The 22,410-nt window shown below is 40.4% G+C and overlaps 2 protein-coding genes across 2 annotated transcripts; both read left to right on the forward strand.

Annotated features, from left to right (window-relative positions):
* The first annotated feature begins 8,429 nt into the window (after nt 1-8,429).
* On the forward strand, nt 8,430-9,854 carry LOC102702732 (transcription factor ILI3). Its single transcript, XM_006649415.2, has 2 exons — nt 8,430-8,899; nt 9,255-9,854. Exons 1-2 carry the CDS (start codon nt 8,789-8,791, stop codon nt 9,405-9,407), a joined length of 264 nt encoding a protein of 87 aa, XP_006649478.1. The 5' UTR covers nt 8,430-8,788; the 3' UTR covers nt 9,408-9,854.
* Nucleotides 9,855-19,186: 9,332 nt separating this feature from the next.
* LOC102703014 (alanine--glyoxylate aminotransferase 2 homolog 1, mitochondrial) lies at nt 19,187-22,106 on the forward strand. Its single transcript, XM_006649416.2, has 9 exons — nt 19,187-19,565; nt 19,780-20,010; nt 20,104-20,274; nt 20,403-20,546; nt 20,651-20,830; nt 21,018-21,243; nt 21,403-21,516; nt 21,604-21,690; nt 21,780-22,106. Exons 1-9 carry the CDS (start codon nt 19,296-19,298, stop codon nt 21,821-21,823), a joined length of 1,467 nt encoding a protein of 488 aa, XP_006649479.2. The 5' UTR covers nt 19,187-19,295; the 3' UTR covers nt 21,824-22,106.
* Nucleotides 22,107-22,410: the final 304 nt, after the last annotated feature.

Consider the following 22,410-nt stretch of genomic DNA (forward strand, 5'->3'; position numbering starts at 1 on the left):
CAAGTGTGCGTGTGATCTCCTAACGAAAGAATGCGACCTTCCAGTGGAGTTACAGTTTGAGAAGTAAAGTTTCCAGATATCTTGAATCGTTCTTTACTGACCAGAACAAGAGACGGGTTTCCTTGCAAGGCAGATAACTGCATGCTGAATGAAACTTGTGCTGTCTGTTTCTGAATCTTGACTGGTGCTATCTCTGTGGGTTAGCAGGTCAACAAAGCACTTGTTCAGTCAGTCTGGTAGAACCAGATGTTTGTTCCCCCTTGCAGGTGAGCCAGCTTGATGGAACTCTCCCATAATTTCTAGCTGGAAATTGCTGACTTGTTCCTGGAGCAGAGCAAAAGAAGGAAATGAGAATCCAGTACAATGGATCGATGGAATGGAGAGATGCACGCCTGCCTACTGAAAGAAATCTTGCTGTGGTGTGTTGCGTGAAGCTTTCTTCTGTTGACCACTGGAGCAGCTCCTCCTATCCGTTCCGTTCCACGGGGTGCCCATTCTGGGCGTCCCGCCATGCTCATATGCCAGAGCAACGCCTCTTTCTTCTTCGCCAATAATTCCAAATAGAGTCCGCTGCCTTTGGAACAGGATCTCAATAATTTGAGAGCAGTCGCTGTTGTACTAGCCCTGGTATCGAATTACAGGGGTGATTGGTATATTTGTAAATAAAAATAATTTGTGAATAGAACTTTTATATATCTATTCTTAGCAATATAAAATTAAAATACAATCCCCTAAAATATATTTTTAATATAAGATTAAAAAATTAAATTTTATCTTATAAACATTACCAGAAACGAAAAGTTAAGACTGCACGGTCGTGCGGTTACTGCTGCAACTTCATCGGTGCATGCTGCCCTTGTGACAAAAGCCGTCCTTTTTTTTCCTCGTATTTTTACAGTTATTTGCTTGAGCATGCTGTTCTCTTCCCTTTTTGCAGGTGCTCTGTCTGATCGTCTCAACCACTGTTCTTCAGTTTCTTGACGAGTTATCTTCAGATATTTTGTCTCAAACTTGCAAATCTGCCGTATCCCGAAGTGCATTCGCGTTTTGACCTATTGTCCCGTGTTCTTCAGAAATGTATGCGTAGGTAGAAGGATTCGGATTTGTGAGTGCGCCATTGCCATGCTTGTCATAGCTTTGACAGGCAAGAAACATGTCTAGCTAATTCGCTTTTGTTCTTCCAGAACCTTGTCCTGACCGAATAATCCGTGTCGTTTTACAGACTACATAAATAGAAGCTGGACATGAGATTAGAGAACAACTTAGTGGAGAATATGCCTCAGCATGTGAGCTATTATGCCCATCTCCTTTATTCTCAAACCAGCACTATGGTCCAGTTTTAGAGCCTTTTCACCGTGCTCAATGAAATTAGTGCTCTCCTGCTGCTCCCAACCTAGTTCTTTTTCCCCAAAAACAAACAACACCGGACCATACTTTCATATTGATATAACAAAGAACATTACAAGATAGGTTAATACGTAATATATAATTACATAAACATGCAATATCAAATTTGATTTTTACATGTTGCATAAGAAATAAATATGACTCTATGTGTATAGTAATTAGAGTTCCATTTTTTTTACAAGTTATAGGGATCGAATTTGGATATACACCATGGTGAATCTAGTATTTTAGCTAAGGGTATGCCCATCTAAAAATTATCATATATAATTGGATAAATCTAATTTATCAAATCAGTAATGATTGTAAAATTGATATCATGATTTAATATATATACACTAAGTAACATGTATTTATATTCATATTAGTTTTTTTAAAAATACATATATACCAAGTATAGAGTATATGGAGTATAGGGTATGTACATACCTGTCATACCCTCTTGCTCCGCCCCGGGATATGCATGCTAATGATGTTATGACATACCAACATCAAATATCAATTTTTTAAAATTATTTTTATAGCTATTTTGATAGAGCAATTTTGCCGAGGTACGACTATTTTCTATATAAAATTTGGTACCTCTTGGTACCTTAGATACTATAAGGTACCAAATTTTACATAGATAACAGTGATATCTATCTCATGATACCTACTGAAGAATGGAAAAAATGTTTATTCTGATAACACGAAAAAAAAAATTCCCTCAAGGAATTATAATCTATTTCCCTCGGAACGATGCCCCTTTCAACTTGCAAGAGAACTTTTCCATGCTACTTTAGGGGTTGTTTAGATGGGACTAAACTTTTTGCCCTATGTTAAATCGGATGTTTAGACACTAATATGAAGTATTAAACATAGACTAATAAAAAAACTAATTTCATAAATGAGAGCTAATTCGTGAGATGAATTTTTTAAGCCTAATTAATCTATAATTAGAGCTGTTTACCGTAGCATCACATATGCTAATCATAGATTAATTAGGCTCAATAGATTCGTCTCGTGAATTAGTCCAAGATTATGGATGAGTTTTATTAATAATCCATGCTTATTATTTATAATAAGTGTCCAAACATTTAATAGAACAAGATGCTAAAGTTTAGCCCCTTATTCCAAACACCCCCTGAGTACGATCCTCGAGCCTTTCTCCGGAGTCCGGCCAAACCCCACGAGGTCGGTCGCCGCCGCCGTTCCCTCGGCGACGAACGGACGGTGGCCTCGCCGAACCGGACCGGTCTGACCGTCCCAGTCCACGTCTGCGGCTGGCGATGCAATGCAAGATAAATACGTATGCGTGCCGATCTTGAATTTGCCTCGTTTTTTGGTGGTCTTCATTTTTCCTTTCAAGCGAGACATTTGGAGTGGCATATATTCCTGGGCTGCCGATGGATGCTTTGATTTTAGGCCTGCTTGAAGAAGATTAGCTATGGCCATGGGCTTCTAATCTTCTAATGAGACCAGGTTGATTAGTGGCATTGGGCTCAGACCTCAGGGTACTATCAGTTGTAGGAGTCCCTTTAAAAAGCAGCAGCAGCAGTAGTACTAACCGTTCCTTAAGAAAATTACTCTCTCAGATTCATATTATAAAACATTTTTTATCATGTTTAGATTCATCTATTTATTTATATTATATATATAGATTTATTAAAATTTATATAATATTAGAAAATCTTATATTGTAAACGGATCGAGCGGTAACTGTTGGATACACCCTTTTCACATCATCCCAGTCATCGGGGGCAATATAACAACTCGAACCGTGAAAACAAAAAGGAGAACCACAAATATTGAAGCTATCATTGGGTCTTTGTAATAAGGTCTCGTTTGACACGGCTTTAGATAGCAAGTCTATATGTTAGATTTAGGGTTTGTTTGGTTCGTAACTAATCTGACCATGCGTAATTTTAGTATAGTTTGGCATGCCATATGAAGTGATGGAAATACAACCATCGGCTGTCAGTATTACTATGTTTAGAATAATACAAAGAGTTGCCGAACTGAAACCATAGTCTGGCTGTCTCGTCTCGTAAAAGGTCCAGCATTTTTTCACCTCGAGGAGGACGCTGGCAATAGCAGCTCCTGGACTGATTCTTCGTCGTCTGCAGCCATAGGCATAGCTAGCCAGCGGCTTGTCCGGCTCGCCATTCACCGGCGCAGTATGGGCACCGCTCCGGAGGCTTCCCATCCGTGCCGTGCCGTGCCGACCATTTTCAGGTACATGTACACTTCTCCAATCCATCCATCTCTTCCGCTACATGCGCATGCACCGCCCTAGAACTCGCTCGCTCTTGAGCAAGTTTTAAAGTAATTGATATCTCTATTTCTGTTCACATCTTCTATCTGTCAATTAAAGGTTACCATGGAACCGACTCCGGTGCATATTAATGGTAGTATAAATTAATCCATATTGTTGATTTATTTTTATTGGACGGCTGTGATTAAATTATACTACCAATAATATTAGGTGTAGTAGAAATTTATTGGATAATATCGTCATTTTTGTTGTGATCTTTATTGCAAAAATAAAAATAAAATTACAGAATACTGCTAATCAAGTAATTAACAAAGTACAAAAATACCATTTTTCTACGGGTAGTATAATACTACTAGTAATATGCACCGGAGCGTTACCCTATTCAAATAGGATATCTAGCTTTAATACACTACAGTATTTATTTTAGCCATTAGAACCTAATCTATTACTTTATTTATTTATTACTCCATATGTTCCATATTATAAGACTTTCTGGCTTTGTCTAGATTTATCCATGTATTCATATATATGTTCTGTATATATGTCTAAATTTATTAGCACACGTGAGTCTAGGCAAGACCAAAAAATCTGAACATAGTAAATATCTATTGGAGTTTGGGTATATACTGTCCATTGTATAATAACGAATACATTAAGATAATATATATAGGTTTTTACCATGGCTATAGGTCATATATCTGATTTTTTAATTTAGAGATTTGCTCCGGTCCAACAAAAAATACCTCGAGGTACCGGCATCTCACGGTACTAAATTGTTTTCCAGCATTGAATGTAGTCGAGTAGGATGAACATTGTTAGATCCAACGATCAAAAACGATCTAGTATCACAAGATACCGGTACTTTTTTTGATACTTTTTATTGAACTAGAATAAATCTCATTAAATTAACTTTGCTGAGAGTTGGCTCCTATTCTATTTTCTCACCTCTCCGCTCCAACTCATCGTCTAATCGTATATGACATCATTAGATGTATGTTTAGAGTGTCATAGTACTTGCTCTAACACGTGGTATTAATTAACTAATTAAACAATCAAAAAAAAGCAAGATATAAAATTCGAAACCAGAGAGGAAGGAAGGATACGACGAACTCTCAGGTCCTAGCATCAGCATGTGCTCGACCGATCACTGGTTGTTGTCGCCACAGTGGCCGGGATCATCTCGACGATTCGCGGCCAGTCCCCCCCACCCCACGTACGTCGATCGCCCCGGCGCAGTACAATCATCAGAGAGGCAGCAGCATCATGGCACAATCATTGTGATCGATCATCGCATCGATTTCGATCGTTGCCGCCCTGACGCTCGCAGGCTCGCTCCCCGGAGAAATCGTGACGCCCAAATCATCCCAGAAATCTCCGCTGCTGCTGCATCCACAGGCCGCTGCATGTGGCGATGTCAGCTAGCTCGTACGAGAGCTGGTCACGAGCACCGGCTGATGCGATGCTGGGCGCCTTTCGATCGATTCGACCAGGCAGCAACGCAACATCTGCATGAATTTCTCCTGCCGCCGTGCAATCAAACTCCAGTTGCAGAGATATGTATGTGTGGCTGCCGTTTCGTCAGTGCTCTTCGTAACCAAAAGAAACCACCTTGACTGTCTGCAGTAACACTGCTCGTGTAGAGTACCAGTCCGAGACTTCAACGCTGGACAATGTCTGAAACTCTGAAGCCGGCGACGGCGACGCAGCTCGGTTGGTTTTGGGGGGGGGGGGGGGGGGGGGGGGGGGCGACTGCACAGCGATTAAACCACCTCCAAGTTAGCCCGCGCGTGCCTACGGTCCTACATCTACAACTCGCTGCTTCCACGGACAGGAAAGGGAGCTGCTACTACTAGTGCCTAGCTAGCGGCGACTCGTTGAAATGAGTTCATTTTCAGTTACACTTGTGATTACAAAATGAGTTCAGGTTCAGTTACACTTGTGAAAACAAAATGGGGACAAGACGACTTGAGTTCAGGTTCAGTTAAGCCTGAGAAAACAAAATGGGAGCAAGATAACTCGTTGGGTTCAGGTTCAGTTACACTTGCGAAAACAAATTGGGAGCAAGAACCGCGGACAGAATCCAATTTTGCAGACCAACCTCTCGGGGTTAAATTCTCTGTCCTCGTTTGAAAAACGTCAACTTTTTTTGTCAACTCGTGCGGAAAGACTAAATCTTTTTTTTTCCAAACAAAATCATGCCATGTTCTGAACAAATTTTCTCTAGACATAAAAGACTGCCATTTCGACGAGTCCCCGGTAGCCTGCTTGATCCTCTTCAGATCTGACGATGGCGTGTTAAAGGCCCGAAAATACAGGAAATTGACACGAATCTTCTTCAACCTCCGAGCAGGGAGAGGGTCCTACAGATGTCGTCTTCCTAGCTAGTTGTAAAGATCATCAGAAGAAGCTAGCTAGCTACTAGGAAAGATCCGGCACCGGGGAGAACCCAAGGACCACCACCACTGCAGTGCTGCTGCTGCACACACCGCCTTCAAACTGGTCGTTTGATCGATCGATCGATCCCTGCGAGATCACGCCACATCAAGATTGGTCGATCTCAAGCCAGGCCAGCCAGCCCCCACAGAGGAGGCAGCCAGGTATCTGCCATGCATGATGCATCCAAGCTTCTTCCTCGCTCCCAGCTAGATGAGATCTAAATGACCGGTGATCCTGTCACCTTTGGTTAGTAGTGGCAACTGCCTGGCTGCCTCCTCTGTTTGCATCTCGGGACAACGGTTTTTCACACATAGGTGCAATCACACTTATTGTTTTTATTTGATCTAAATGGTTGCAGAAAAATTTGAAAAAAAATAATAGCATTGATTAATGTTGATTTAAGTTCATAAGCAAAATGCAACGCTAAATTCGCTCTACGACTGTAGAAACAAAATAATAAAATATTGTTATTTTCGTTTCTTCATTTATTGATCGAATTTTTGACTTACATGTTCGACATAGGGGCTGGTTGAATATAGTCACTTGTCACATCGGATATTTACACGTTTATTAGGAGTATTAAATATAGACTAATAATAAAACTAATTGCATAAATAAAGCCTATTTTATTGGACAATTTTTTTAAGCCTAATTAAGCCACGATTAGCAAATGTTTACTGTAGCATCACATTCGCTAATCATAGACTAATTAGGCTCAATAGATTCGTCTCGTAAAATAGTCTAGAGTATGAGGTAAGTTTTATTAATAGTCTAAATTTAATACTTCTAATTAGTGTATAAATATTCGATATGACGGAAAAAAAAGTGATAGACACATAGTTTACACCTTGCTGTAAAGAAAAACTTTCTGGTAGTGGCAGTGGTAGTGCAGTACTCTTTAACCACTGCTACGTTCTTGACCCTGGACCTGCCTAGTCGCCTGGTCCTTCCAATGGTTGTCCAAAGTCAACAATGTTAGTCATTTGTTGTACCAAAAGGTGTTTCATATCGTCGGTACTGTGTGGCGACGTCCATCAATTTATTGGCGCCACCGGTTGAGATGATTTCATGTTTTATAGTCTCTGGAGTTTATGGCTTGCTTAGAGAACTTTTGATGCCTCCAAGTCCTCCTAATAGGCTAGTATTGGTAGAATTTAGAAAATAAACTATAAAACAGAAGCTGAAAAAATCATATTTTTTAGATTTTAAAAAGTTAGCTTCTCACTCAAATACTTCTCAAAATATATATTAAGCTACTCCAAATAGGTCATAGAATTCTCCCTTACAAGATCATAAGGCTATACTTATTTTGTGACGAATATTTTGAAATCATAATACTAGGTTTCTATATTTTGAAAATGGATGGAGTGGTAGTTAAAGTATAATCCCTTCGTTCCATAATACAAAGCATAGCTACCAGAAACACAAAGACCAAGAAAAAGCTATAACCACACTCTTGTTTAGATTACCTAGGTGCATATATGCATGCATATAATGTGGTTGCACATTGTGATGGTGATGAATTTAAAATAAATTAAATTTAAATATGTGCTAGTTAATATATATTTGCATGTACGCCTTATATTATGGGATTGAGAAAAAAATAGTTATGTCATGAAGTAACATTTAGGATTTGCATCTGGCACCATTGTGTAATATTTATAGTATTATTCATTAATACTTGTCACATTAATCATATCTCGTCCAAAATTATTTCTATTTTATTCCAACATATCTTTTCACATCTATTTATTACTTATTTATTAATGGACACTATAGTCATTTATCCTTAACATTAATGTACGCTAAGTAATAAAAAAATATTTATATTTTAGTATGGATGTAGTATATAAAATTTAGAAATGAGATTACTACTAGTAGAATTTTTCAAGAGCCTTCTATATAGGAAGTTTTCACAAAGAATTGTACCTTTTACCGGTTTGTGAAACATGTCCGTGATAATTCAGAGCAGCCATATGGGACAGCTGATTCGAAAGGGACCCAAACGTTACTAACTTTCTCTGTGCTTTTCTATTATTACATTTAAGATTATCTTTCGTTAGAAAAATGCTTAAAAAAAGTGACGATTCTGCTGTGTATTTTTGAGACACGGCAAGATTTATTTTACCCTGTGCGGTGCTGGTCCATGGTGCGGCCATGTGGGTGCACCCGGAGCAGAGAGCCCATGGGCCAGGCCAGGGCATCCCTGGCCCACTTCCAGAAGGTCGGCCCGAAGTGAAGGCTCGGTGGGCCCATCTCCCCTCCCCTTCCCTCCCCCTCCCCTATTAATACACGTTCCCCCCACCCATCTCTTTCCAGACAACCAACCACGCCCTGCTTCTACTCAGCCAGTGCTCTCACTCTCACTCTCGCTGTCACACGCAGACCAGACACGCCATAGCTGAGCTGAGTCACCTCGCTTGCCGAGGTTTCAGGCCTCGAGTTCTTCTTCCGGTTCTCTTTTCGCTTTCTTGGAGTTCTTGGTGTCCCCTTTGCACATTTTGTTTGCTCTAGCTCGATCCGTCCCGCCGTGCTCACGCTGTCAGGCGTAAGCTTGCTGGGGTCGCACGGAGAGGGGGGGTAGCAAGGGAGTTCGGTGGTGGTGGTGGTTGCCGGAGATCGAGGAGAAGGTCGGCGTATATACAGGAGGTGGTGTCTGTTGCCGGCGGGGAGTGGAGGGGTGGGGGCCGGATCATGTCGAGCCGCCGTGGTGGTGGAAGGATAACCGACGAGGAGATCAACGAGCTCATCTCCAAGCTGCAGGCCCTCCTGCCGGAGTCCTCCCGCAGCCGCGGCACGAGCCGGGTACGTAACCTACGCTCGCGTCCGAGTCCACGCAATCAACCGATCGATCCTGCATTATTGGCTCCCGTCAGTTGCCGTTGCAGTGCTAGCTGCACCAACTGTCACTCACTCACTCACTCACTCACTCACACTCACTGGCAGTGGCCAGTACTGTCAGTTCAGCTAGCTAGCTGCATGCTCCACCAGCTAGGATAGATAGGATAGCAGCTCTACCTAGTACACACACATGCATATGCTTGGTCAATGCAGCTAGCTGGAGCAGCAGAGTCTGACAGGATACTAGGATTCAGTCGTTGATTTGATTGATTCTGATCTTGACAAAAACATACGGGTGGTGATGGCGTGTGTGATGCAGTCGTCGGCGTCGAAGCTGCTCAAGGAGACGTGCAGCTACATCAAGAGCCTCCACCGGGAGGTCGACGACCTCTCCGACCGGCTGTCGGAGCTCATGTCGACGATGGACAACAACAGCCCCCAGGCCGAGATCATCCGGAGCCTCCTCCGATGATCCATACATAGCTGCATGCAGGAACGACGATTGATCGAAGAGCTAGCTAGCGATTGAGGAGGAAGAAGACAAGATCTTTTTTTTTAATCTATCTTTGTTTCTTTCTTCGATCTCCTGAAAAGTGTTTGTTTCTGAGGTAAATCATCCATGGCCCTTCATTGTTTAGGAGCAAAGGGCTATCTTGTTTGGTATGTGTACCAGGGCTAAAAGAGATCGATACATGTGGATTTCTATTAGCTGCTATGGCACTAGTAGAGGTGTAGTAGCTAGGTATTTAGCTACTTAATTAGCTTGTAGACGTACTGCTACTGTACTTAAGCTGCTTTGATCATAAGCTTCAGACGCATCTAGAGGCGTTGTTTATTTTGTTTTGCTGATTGCTTGCATTGCCTTTTGCCATTGATCCAAACGACAATCTTAGCGAGTACGCACAATCACTGTACATAAACATCACTTCGTTTGTATCTATCTATTAATTAATCTGATGATGTTTCCTCTGTTGTTAGTTCCTCCCACTGTAAAAATTCAGACAGTTTTGGAGATACATTTGCACGGTAATATTGTTCAAATGCGACAAATTACTGCTAAGGCCGAAGCAATCTGCAGTTTAAAAAATTGGGACCTCTCGTGCGCGCGTACGTGCGCACATAACGTAGTGGAAGCAAGCTCGAGTTCTTCGATGCAGCCAAGAACAGATCGATGCAAACGAGGAATAGTAAAATTGCAACATGGCTTAGGACTCCGAAAAGGGGCAACACGTTCTATAAAAGATAAAGATTGATCGATTGATTAAGCAGGTTATTAGGATCAAATGTACGTAGGCCCTAATACCTAGAGGGTCAAAGTTTTTGGCTCGGCCCTGGGGCTTCACAAATTAAACAAATTTATACGCCATGGAAAGTCACAGACATGGGGCCCTGCAAAGTGTCAATTGCTACAAGATCTCTAAGATGCTGAAAAATGCAAACTGGAGTACTGGACAAACTGACATTTGGTCAGTTCATTAGTATTTAAGAAGGCAGAATTTCAGACCATATGGATTATGCTAGACTTGATTAGTGGTGTCTGATCTCTGATGGTGCCAAACTAATGACACTTTAGCTCCTAGCTCATGTTGCTTTTCATTAACTTCATAGCAAAAGAGAATATTCAGCACACTGATATCTCTGCTACTATATATATGCACAGTGTCATTCTCTTGTCTCTAATATATCTCGTGATCTAATTGCTTGATTTGCTCATGTGACAGGTAACTGTGCTGCACATTGCAGCACAGGTTTTGCTTCCGGCGCCTGTGTGCTAGTAAATCTCAAGAACTGTGCAGGGTTTATCTCAAGAACTGAACACAGGATATGCACATCTAGTCAAGATCTTCAGGGGCTGTACAGATGCATCCAAAATCCTCCATCCAACATGGCGATTAACCTAATGGATCATCAGATTACTCTCCCATTTCTCAAGACCTTGGCAGATAATTAAAAAAATGGGGTTAAACCGCACACTTAGGAAATGACTCAGTCTCACTCACGCACAGTCCAAGAACTGTGCTGGAGAACGTGCACAGCTTAGAACCATTTTTAAATCCGGAACAAGTTTTGGGCCTGAGAAGACGGAGATCAAAGAAAGCAACCGGCTTTCGTAGCTAGCTCGGGCTCAGCTCTGTCAGTCTGAAATTAGATTGCAAATAGCGATTAGAGTTCCAAAACCCTGGAAGGGGCTATGGAAAGCAGAGCTGGAAGAAAAAAATCAAGTCCCAAATGTGTGTCTGCTGGAGATGGGTTTCGGAGCGATTTGGGGAGGAAACAAACTTTCTGTCTGCGAGGTCGAGTGCTTTGCAGCAGGGTAGCAAAGGCCAGGCCGGTGCCCACGTTACAAGGAGATTGTGCCCTAGAAACGTGCTTCTCCTGTCTCGTCTCGTCACTCGTCAGGTCAACACCATGCAGGGATCGACGAGCTACCCTGATAGTAGTTACAAGGTGCAGCGAAAACGACACTTAGCTGCACTAACAGGTGCCCTAATTAAATTTTCGCGAGCGGTGCAACAGGTGAACTGTTTCACGTGAAATTCATATGTTTCTCTTTTTTTATATATAAAATGGCAGAAATTGTGTATCCCTGTAATTTTTTTTGTCGGAGCTATGGTCGAACGTCGGCCGATTTTATTGAGATACAATGGTTAATGTTACAATATGGAGAAACTAAGATTGCTTATTCTTTGTATTCTATGTTTCCCATATTGAAAATTTAAAACATGGACGCTTGTTTGACTGTCCTCCAGAATTTTCCTAAACCTTTACTCCCTCCGTTTCACGATGTAATAATTTCTAGGATACATATTTTGTATCATAATTAACATTTGTGTTGATTCTCGTTATTTTAATTATTCTAATGGTTCCAGGCCAATCAGATACTTGAAAATGGATTGGCTAAAAGAAAATCTTTTGATATCTCCTTACTTCTTACTTCTTAGGCTCTAGTAAATAATTTAGAAATACTTTATTTTGGAACCGAGGTAATACTACTAATTATCTAAATTAAACGCTTTTTTCTTTTAAAATACACAAAGAACTGCTTATCTTTTGTAGTATTAAGTTAGGAGAGAGTGTACATCATCGCAGGAACTAAAAAGACAAAAATCACAACCAAGAAATGAATAGAAAGGCACGTATCTTGCGTTCGAATTTGAGCGACCAATCGACCATGGCCAGATGGGTAAAGGGGTACACCGGCCAATCGCCAAAGCGCAGAGCGCCGGTCAGTGCCACGTTGGCCCAGATGGACCAAACTTTCGATGAGCTTTTAGGGTGTGTTTGGTTGATAGAATAGTTTTAATCTGGCTCATGAGAATTCTACAAGCTATACTCAACCACTCAACCCGGATGCGGGAATAGAATGGTGTCTTATTTGGTTGGTTGGCTGTGATGAGCATGTATCTATCGGGATGGTGTTTGGTTGATTGCACTAAAGATTTTAAATAAGTACATAAATAAAAAAAAATATACTAAAAAATGTTTAGTGGTCCCATAAACAATTTATTGGATAATACTTAGCATTTTAATTATTAATATAATTTAATTAGTATTAATTAATATGACTTAATATATACCAACCACTCCCAAATCTTATCATTAGTTTGGCTAGCTTGAGCCTGACTCACCAGAAATGGAACTCACTTGCGTTTTCCATGGACTATGCCAAGTACTCCATAGGGAATCGTTCAAGCCAGGCTCAACGCCTAGGTACATGGAATCAAACAAATAGATGTTATACCTACTAGCTAGATTCAACCGGATTCAGGAAACCAAAAACAACAATGGTGATTGTTTTCCTGTTTCGCACCACCATTTAAGGAAGGATGTGGAGTTTGTCCACATCTATCCTTACTCTTTAATACGTCTCTCTTATCAAAATTGTTTGCATATTAATACCTTATGTTCTTAATAGATGATATTTTTTTACCTTTTTCTACCCATTTGACCATTCATCTTTTTATAAAAAAATATGCAATATGCAAAAATGTAAATTGTACTTATGTTAACTTTAATACCCCATTAGTTCCATAATTCCTATAGCTTTGGATAAGGATATGATTAAGCTTAAAAACTTTGGCTATTAATAAAGTTACTTCAAAAAGTAGTTCATTAATAACTAATATTTATTTATGTTCTTTTATATATTTTAAGTAAAAAATCATAATAAAAATAAATTTTGAAGACCATATCATTAAAGACAACCAGAACCATAGAACTATAGTGAGTAATAAACCAACGGCGAGAGGAATACCATTCATGGTAGAGCATATACTCCATGCATACGACACGGCGGGAGAGGATTGCACGGCTGATACCAATCGATCGTGGCAGTAGACGAGCTCAGATCTGGTGTCCTGCCCTGCTGCCTGCACGCGTTGCACGGTGGGCCTAGGGTTCCATGCGACCATGCATGCAAATGTTTTTGGACACTTTTCGCATGCAGCTACTCGCTACCGGCGACTCGGCAACTGATGACTGATGGCGACGGGGTGCCGGAGTGCCGGACAGCGGTGGTAGGGGCCGGCCGGCCGGGGCACGACGTCGCCGGAGCGGCAGCTAATTAACTCGTATCATTTCATGGGAGAGGCGATCGATCGAACCGCTCGATCGCCGATAAGATATGATGGTTCAGTTCTGAACAGCGATTATTACAGTGTGGCTCGACGACGTACGCATTCAGTCTGTCAGGCATCAGAAGGAAAAAAGGCCCTCTTTTGACAGCCTGCGTCGTCTCGGATCCTTCCTCGATCTGCCCCGGCAGCAGCTCGAGACATGGCTGGCCTGTGCCCAAGGACGTCGTCGTACGCCGTGCTGTTCTTGGAACGGTCGGGCCGGTGACGAGGCCAAGTCGGCAGCCGGGATGACCGTGACGCATGGCGCTTGCTGGTTGCCGGAAGGGACCGAGGGTTGGCCGGCCGGCGGGCGTGGCGTGCATGCGTTACAGGGGGCGTCTAATCGCTGTCGGATCTAGTCCCCCCGCGCGCACCACCGGCGCCGGCGGACGACATGGCCCGCGGCGAGGGGGGCCTGGCCGGCCTGCACCTGAATGATTGGGTTGATCTATACGGCGGCTGTGTTCTTTCCGTAGATTTTTATTTCATTTTTTTCATGGTAAGATATGCCATCTAATTCCTGACCCCATATCATTGACTCATGCATATCTTATATGTCATTGAGATTTCAATGACATATTTCTAACTTTATAAAATTATAATGGTACGGTTATAAAGTTTCCTTTTCTCTTTGTTTCATGCGTACATATTTTTTTAATTATATATTTTTTAAAAAAAATATGTATGTATAAAAGGTTATATTTTAAAAATTTTTAAGTTTGTAGTGTTTAATTGGGGAAAGTATTATACGCCCTTAAGGGGATGTCCCCTCGTCTAATTCATACTATCCAAATAATCGTCAAAAAATTTTAAAAAAATTGTAAAGATAGATTAATATAAGATATATCACTACACAAATATGCAAGTTCAAATATGACTTCTATAATTCATAACAAAAATAACAAATTAGACTCAAAATAGTATACTCATACTCATAGTTATATTTGTTATTTTTTTATGGATTGAAGAAGTCATATTTAAACTTATATGTTTATGTAATGATATATCTTATATTAATCTATCTTTACAAAAAATTATATTTTTTGATAATTATTTAGATAGCATATATGTAACAGACGAGGAATATCTGATGGGACATTTAGTCACTGGTCCCAAACGCTCCCGTAACACGGCCAGACTCTGGTAGAAATGCAGTCAAATATGGCCGCTTCCGCCTCCCGCGTAAGTTAACTAAGTTATCTCGTTTTTATTTTAAAAAATTATATTAATCTATTTTATATTTTTTAATAATCAATAATTAATTAATCATGTACTAATTTTTCAGGTCGGATACTCTTCCACACCCACCGCTGGGACGTGAAAGGAGGTGGCGTCACTCACGTTTCAGCGAAAAGGTAACGACGGACCGACGTGCTGCTGTAGCCTTGCCGGGCTAGCCGCTAGCCGGACGATCAAATCAACTAACGAACACTACCGTCTTTGGTGCTGCGCGCGACATGGCATCGGCAGCGTCTAGAGCCCAACAGCGCCCGAACACAACGGCTCATACAAGTATACAACGGCCGAGCTAGTTGCTGTTGCAACAGTGTAGGCAAGTGAACTGACACAAATTTGGCGCCTTGTCGTCGAACACGATGCTCAGTTTTAAACTTTTTTTTCTCCTCGAGTCTTAACTTTTTACGTAGTAACACTCTTTAGCAGGAGGGTTTAATCCCTCTTAGTTGCCACTCACCCATAAGAATAACAAAAAAGTTAAATTTTGTTTAGCCCGGAGAATTTGCTCAGATTTATCTCTTCCGAGAGAAAAGTTACTTGTGTCTAAAAGGTGTTTGACTCACGGATCTGTTTTTAACTCCCTTGTTGAATTGAAACTTAAGAGAGGAAAAGTACACCTGAAATGGAAAAGATGTAGCCGGTGATCAGTCCACGTACTCATAAATACGAGGCCGGGTAATCTTACAATAATGAGGCAAATTTTTCTCCAAAAACATCTCATCGGATTTTTGGACATCTAAATAAAGCACTAAACATAGATGAACCAAAAAACTAATTACACAGTTATAAAAGAAATCTTGAGACGAATTTAATTAGCTCATGATTAGCCATAAGTGCTACAATAACCAACATGTGCTAATGATGGATTAATTAGGCTTAAAAGATTGATCTCGCGGTTTCCAGACTAGCCGTGAAATTCGTTTTTTCATTCGTGTCCAAAAATCCCTTCCGACATCCGATCAGACATTTGGCGTAACACTTCTCCCAAAAATTTTCTCAATCTAAACCCCACCTAATTCAAGGCCAACCAACCCCTGCGATTCTCTCAATTTTTTTATATATTTTTTTTGTACGAGAAGCTCCTGGCTGAAGAAGTAGTTTCAACTGAAAATCAATCACTTCAAGAACTAAATAATGCATCAGATACCCACAATTTGTTTTGTGTTGATGAACCTGGACGTTATGGTACCAAACCTCTTTCATTTTCATGCCCCGCTACAGAAATAATCTAGAGAAGGAATCATCTGAAGAAGTGCACCAAATCCTCTGAACAAACACAAGGCACTCTCCTATTTGGCTACTATTTCACGTGATGCAGCAGCAGCAGCAGCTTGCAATCTGAACCAATCTTCACTCTGATCGAAACAGATCCAAGGTTTAACCTCGCTGTGACCAAACCGGATCAAGCTGAATCCAACAAAGCCAACCACTGCATCTCCTCTCGATCATCCAAACAGCCATAAGATCTACTGTCAGCAGTGCATTTCCTTGCACGCAAACGAATATCATCACATGATACTGATGAGTCACTGGTGACAGAGATGAATGAGGTCTCAGTGTAGCAGCAACTACTCGCTGGAATCCTCCTCGGTGGCTGCACCGCCCAAGGAAGACGACGAAATGTGCAGAAGATACCTACTACTAGCATCAGCTAGCAAGTCGTCTTTCTCGCCACCGCCTACTTGGCAAGTGGTAAGCTAGATAGACAGCTCGTACAAGGACACAGCGTCAGTGACAGTTTCCTCACGCGTTTAAGCATCGAATCACTCGGTTATTTCAACTGTGCTGATCATGGTAGTATCTTTCATCAACGAGTGATTGAAAATTTGAAAGCCATTCGATGAGTGTTCAATCTTTGCGTCTGCCAGAGATCTCGTCTCTGAAAACCCAAGATTGACTGAATATATATTGCATCACAGATTCTCAAACCAAACTGTCCGTTCAACATGCCCTGCCCATGTTCAGTTCCCGAAAATTTTTGAGTTGAGCGTCATATTACATGTGATTGAATATCGGAAGATTATTTCGATGACTAATTAAAAAACTAATTATATAGAGTATTAGGATACCACAAAATAATTTTTAAGCCTAACTAATTCATAATTAGCATATGCTAGTTACTGTAGCAGTTATGACTAATTATGCACTAATTAGACTCAAAATGATTGTCTTGCAAATTTCTTTTAAACCGTACAATTAGTTATTTTTTAACTATATTTGGTGCTCTATACATGTGTCCAAAAATTCGATGTAACAGATAAAAACGAATTTTTTTTGGAACTAAACATGGCCTAAGGAGACTTCAGAGAGTGCATTCCATCAGCAGCAGCAGGAGGCCAGTAACTGATAAAAGGAACTCCACCGCAAAGAAGGAGACGCAGGCAGGCAGAGCAAGGGAGGCGGGGAAAGGCTGTTTACGCAAACGCTGCACGAAAACGTAAGACAGAAATACGCACTGGATTCTCCCGGGAATCCAGGGACTTATCGGATGACCATACGCAGAAAATACACCGAACATATTATTAGTAAAAAGATAATTCATGATTAAAACTTTTACATTTAAGACCTTACTGACTTAAAACATTAATAATGAAAAAGAAACCACGATGAACAGATATATCAAAATTAATTTTTAAAGTCCAAAATTTATAAGTTTCATATACTCGGTCTCAAAATTCTAAGAGTTTGATGTAATTTAATAAATCAGGAATGGATGAGAGTTGAAAGGTATGTGAGATAAAATGAGAAGTAATTCATGAGACAAGTGATATTATAAATAATACTAAAAATATTATATTTTAGTCAATATTTAAATACTACACCAACCATTTTGTATTGATTTTGTATTGCAAGACGTTTTGGCCATATCTAGATTTATCTATTTATTAATATATAGTATCTATTATCAATATATAGTGTTTATATATATATTAGCATTCATATGAATCCATTCGCTCGTTACATGTTATAAGACTTTAGCTTTTGCTTAGATTTATATGTGTGCTAATGAATATATTTTGAAACTAAAATAATAGAAAATAATTATATTTTTGGTTGGAGGGGAGTAGTAGAAAATAATTATATTTTTGGATGGAGAGAGCGAGTAACTAGTACTATTAGGCTAAAAACACGAGAAGTAATTCATTTGAGATGTTAATAGTCTCACGTGATTCTCGGAGTGTCTTACGTCAGGGTCGGACGAAGTTCAGCAAAGATTCTGTTGGGAAGCTGGGTAATCACACGAGATCCTACCATCCCGCTCACGGGTGCAAAAGTATCTTTGGTTGGTCCCCACATGCCAGTGACTCGAGCGCACCTCACCTCGCGTCGCAACCGCAACCATCCAAAATACCCACGAGGATCCCTTTTCTTTTCTTTCTTTTAACCTTCACTTTTGGAATTGCTAAACATCTACCGTAAGAATTTTCACGAAAAATTTCTAATGTAATACAATTACTACCTCTGTCCCTAAATATTTGACATCGTTAATATTTTATACATGTTTGACTATTCGTTTTATTTTTTTTAAATATATAAAATATATGTGCATAAAAGTATATTTAACAATAAATACAATGATATAAAAATTAATAATTATGTAAATTTTTTGAATAAGGCGAAGAGTTAAACGTGTATAAAAAAATTAACATGGTCAAATATTAGGGACGAAGAGAGTATATCGTAAGCTTCAAAAATCTGAACCGTCATATTGCATGGAGATTTATGCACTAGAGTCTAGAGGAGAAAAACCCCGAATCATATCGAAATTTGTACAGATAGAAGAAAAAAAAAGATGTCTTTACAAGCTACTTCTTTCGTTTTGTCGTATTATAAGATATTTTATTTTTTTAAAAAATAAAATTTGATAAGCTTCATAGGATAATATAATTGTATTTTCAACGTAAAGCAGACATATAGTATTAAAATATATTTAATGTTAGATAATACTAATTTAGTATAGTGAATCTTGTTGATTCTTTTTAATAAATTTAGTTCAAATGAAAGGGTTTGGGTGCTAGAGAAAAAAGCTAAACAATGTATTTTTTAAAAAATATGAATAAAAATTTTATATAAAATAAACTATAACAAAAAATTTAAAATGAACTTAAATTTAGAGCTAAAGTTTTACATTTGGCTTATAATCATAAATATAAAAAAAATGTGAGACCCAGTACATTTTATATAATATAAAATGACGGAGTAAGGTGCATTAAACTATTTTATATGTTTTTTTCTAAAGAAACAGTTTTTTAATGTCCCTTTCCATTTTGCTAGTGGCGTCGCTATCTTCTATGGGAATCTGGATGCGCCACGTCACTGCCACGGCGGGCGGCCGGGCTGGCTGACACTGCGGCGAGTGCTAATCCTCCCCGCACCCTATCTCGTACTCATCTCGTCTCATCTCATTCTCACCAACCCGACCCCGAGCGAATTCATCCGCCACCGTAGCAATCCGCTCGACTGAGTACGAGAGTTGTTGGGGTGGAGCTGTGCCCGATCCTGCTGCCATGGCGTCGTCGTCGTCGTCGCTGCTTCGCCGCGGAGCCAAAGCCGGCGTGGGCGCCGGGAGACGGTGGTGTCCGGCTGAAGTGGTGCGGCGGCTGGTGTCGTCGTCGTCGGGGGCTACGGCGCCCGAGAAGGCTCCCGTGCGGTCGCCGCCGGAGATGCCGCCGTTCGAGCACCGGCCCAGGCCGTACGCCGGGTGGAGCGGCGATGAGATCCTCGAGAGGAGGAAGCGGTTTCTGGGGCCATCTGTGTTCTACTACTACCAGAAGCCGGTACGAACTGCGATTTGATTTGATCGTATCTGTTCCTCTCCTTTTCTTTTTGTTTCATCAATAAAATATTTCGTTTTTATGTCTGATGAACGCATCAAGATAAGATAATCCATTCCAAGAATCATGGAGAAAGTATGCGTGTCAATTTGGGGTGCAATATATTTTTTAAAAATTTTTTCACTATAAAAAGAATGTATTTTTTTCCATTTTACAGCTGAACATTGTGGAAGGGAAGATGCAGTATCTGTATGATGAGCATGGGAAGAGATACCTCGATTGCTTCGGAGGCATTGTAACAGTGTCATGTGGCCATTGCCATCCGGATATTGTGAATGCTGTGGTGGAGCAGACTAAGTTGCTCCAGCACACCACGACCATCTACTTGAACCAACCCATTGTCGAGTTTGCAGAAGCACTCGTGTCCAAAATGCCGGGCAATCTCAAGGTAAAAGCACTTGACAGTTCCTCGATAAAACGGTGATGCAGAAGGGCTCATTAACGTGTGCAAACAATTGATGCATATTTGAGGATGCTGCAGGTGGTGTATTTTGTGAATTCTGGGACTGAAGCGAATGAACTGGCAATGCTGATGGCTCGGCTGTACAGTGGGAATCTCAATATGATTGCATTGAGAAATGCATATCATGGTGGCAGTGCTGGAACAATAGGATTGACAGGTTTGCAGACGTGGAAGTACCCAATTCCTCAGGTTTGTGTTTTGTTATCAGTACAGCTATATTTGTGCAAACTCATTTTGTACTTTAAGCTGTTATCCTGACCAAGCAAACTAGTGTTCATCTATGAAAGTGAAGCATACTCTTATCACAACATTTGCAGGGAGAAATACATCATGTCATGAACCCTGACCCTTACCGTGGTACTTTCGGGTCTGATGCTGTAGCTTATGCCAAGGAAGTCGAAGAACATATAAATTATGGCACCTCTGGAAGAGTGGCAGGTTTCATTGCAGAAACTTTTCAAGTATGAATGATTTCTATATACAGAGATTGTAGCTTTCCTCCAGCATTTTATACGAAAGAACTTACTGGTATGGCTATCTTGTTGATACATGAACATGAATGTAGGGCGTAGGAGGTGCAGTTGAACTAGCTCCTGGATACTTAAAGTTAGCTTATGACACTGTCCGGAAGGCTGGTGGTGTTTGCATAGCCGATGAAGTGCAGAGTGGGTTTGGTCGTACTGGAAGTCACTACTGGGGATTTCAGACGCAAGATGTTATTCCTGACATTGTAACAATGGCAAAGGTCTTCACTCAACACACAGATAGTAGTACATTCTAATTCTAATGGACCTTGGGTTGCCGTTATCTATTGTTGATGAATAATTTTATAGTGCTCGAGTAATTTTACACTAAAATTTTGGTTTCTCACTATACCTACTCAAGTACTGTAAAATTGCTCATTATTAATAGTTTGGTGTTTTTCTTTGTAGGGAATTGGAAACGGTCTACCATTGGGGGCAGTTGTAACAACGCCTGAGATTGCAAATGTGCTTGCACAAAAAATCCAATTTAACACATTTGGTGGAAACCCTGTTTGTTCCGTTGGTGGACTTGCTGTGCTTAAGGTTCTTGACAAGGAGAAGCGCCAGGCCCATTGTGCTGATGTCGGATCTCATTTGGTGAATCGTCTAAAAGAGCTCCAGCAAAAGCATGAAAGTATAATTTATAGTCTTTGCTATATTCGTATAACGGCAGAGCTTTTTTACATTCTGCTTGATTCAACACTGTTACTTTAGTTGATGATTTGTTTACCTTTTTTTACCTATTATTCTTAAATATACGTCTAATCCATTTTTTGGATCTTTCTGTTGTCAGTTATTGGAGATGTTAGAGGGAGGGGATTGATGCTTGGGGTGGAGCTTGTGACCGATAGGAAGGAGAAGACACCCGCCAAGGCTGAGACCAGTGTATTGTTTGAGAAACTCAAGGGTACCTTATTACCTTTCTATTTTGAATAATTGCATTATTGGGTGTCAAGCCCTCTTAACATTTTGTCTTTTCATTGTCTTAAACCAGATCTCAACATTTTAGTTGGAAAAGGTGGCCTGCATGGTAATGTCTTCAGGGTAAAACCACCAATGTGCTTTTCAAGGGATGATGCAGGTCTGTATGAATCGTTAACAAAGCTTGCCATCACCACATTTCCTATGGACAGCAACCAACAAAAAAAAAAATGCTTACCTTTGTTGCAGATTTCTTGGTGGACGCCATGGACTATGCAATGTCAGGTCTGTGAGAAATCCGCCATGAACATCAAAGCGTGCCGTCTGTCATCCGCTACACAAGATGCATGTCATGATGCTACCGATAGCCTCCCAGCCTGTTTACATGTACATGTTCTTGGTTGATGTGCTGTGTAATGGTGACACTGTGTCTCGTGGTGATTCTGGTGAAGTAGAAAATCCCTAATAAAATGAAGAAAAACACCATGTTGCTCTGGCATTCTCGTTGTAAAAGAGGTGGTTCTGAAAAAAGGGCATGGAGATTGGAAAGAAAACTGTTAAATGCATGCTTTTCCATAATATGGTCACATACCGGGAGCAGGAGGGCCCTGCAGGCTGTAGAATCATTTCTGAGTTCTGTTCTTAGTTCTAAAAAAATACTGTTCTTATGCAGGTACAGTCGGAAATTGTTGTGGTGTCGATATACCCATCTGAATCTGAATATTCAATTTTTTTAAAATGATTTTTCAACAATTTCTATAAAAGTAATATAAAAATAATACCGTTTCCATCACTAAGCTGCGTTCGTTATAGATGGAAAGGGTAAAAAGATATTTTTTTCCCATGAGCACTTTTCCCCAAGTACTCAACAGTGAGTTTT

This window comes from Oryza brachyantha, chromosome 3, assembly GCF_000231095.2.
Source record: "Oryza brachyantha chromosome 3, ObraRS2, whole genome shotgun sequence".
Lineage (NCBI taxonomy): Eukaryota > Viridiplantae > Streptophyta > Magnoliopsida > Poales > Poaceae > Oryza > Oryza brachyantha.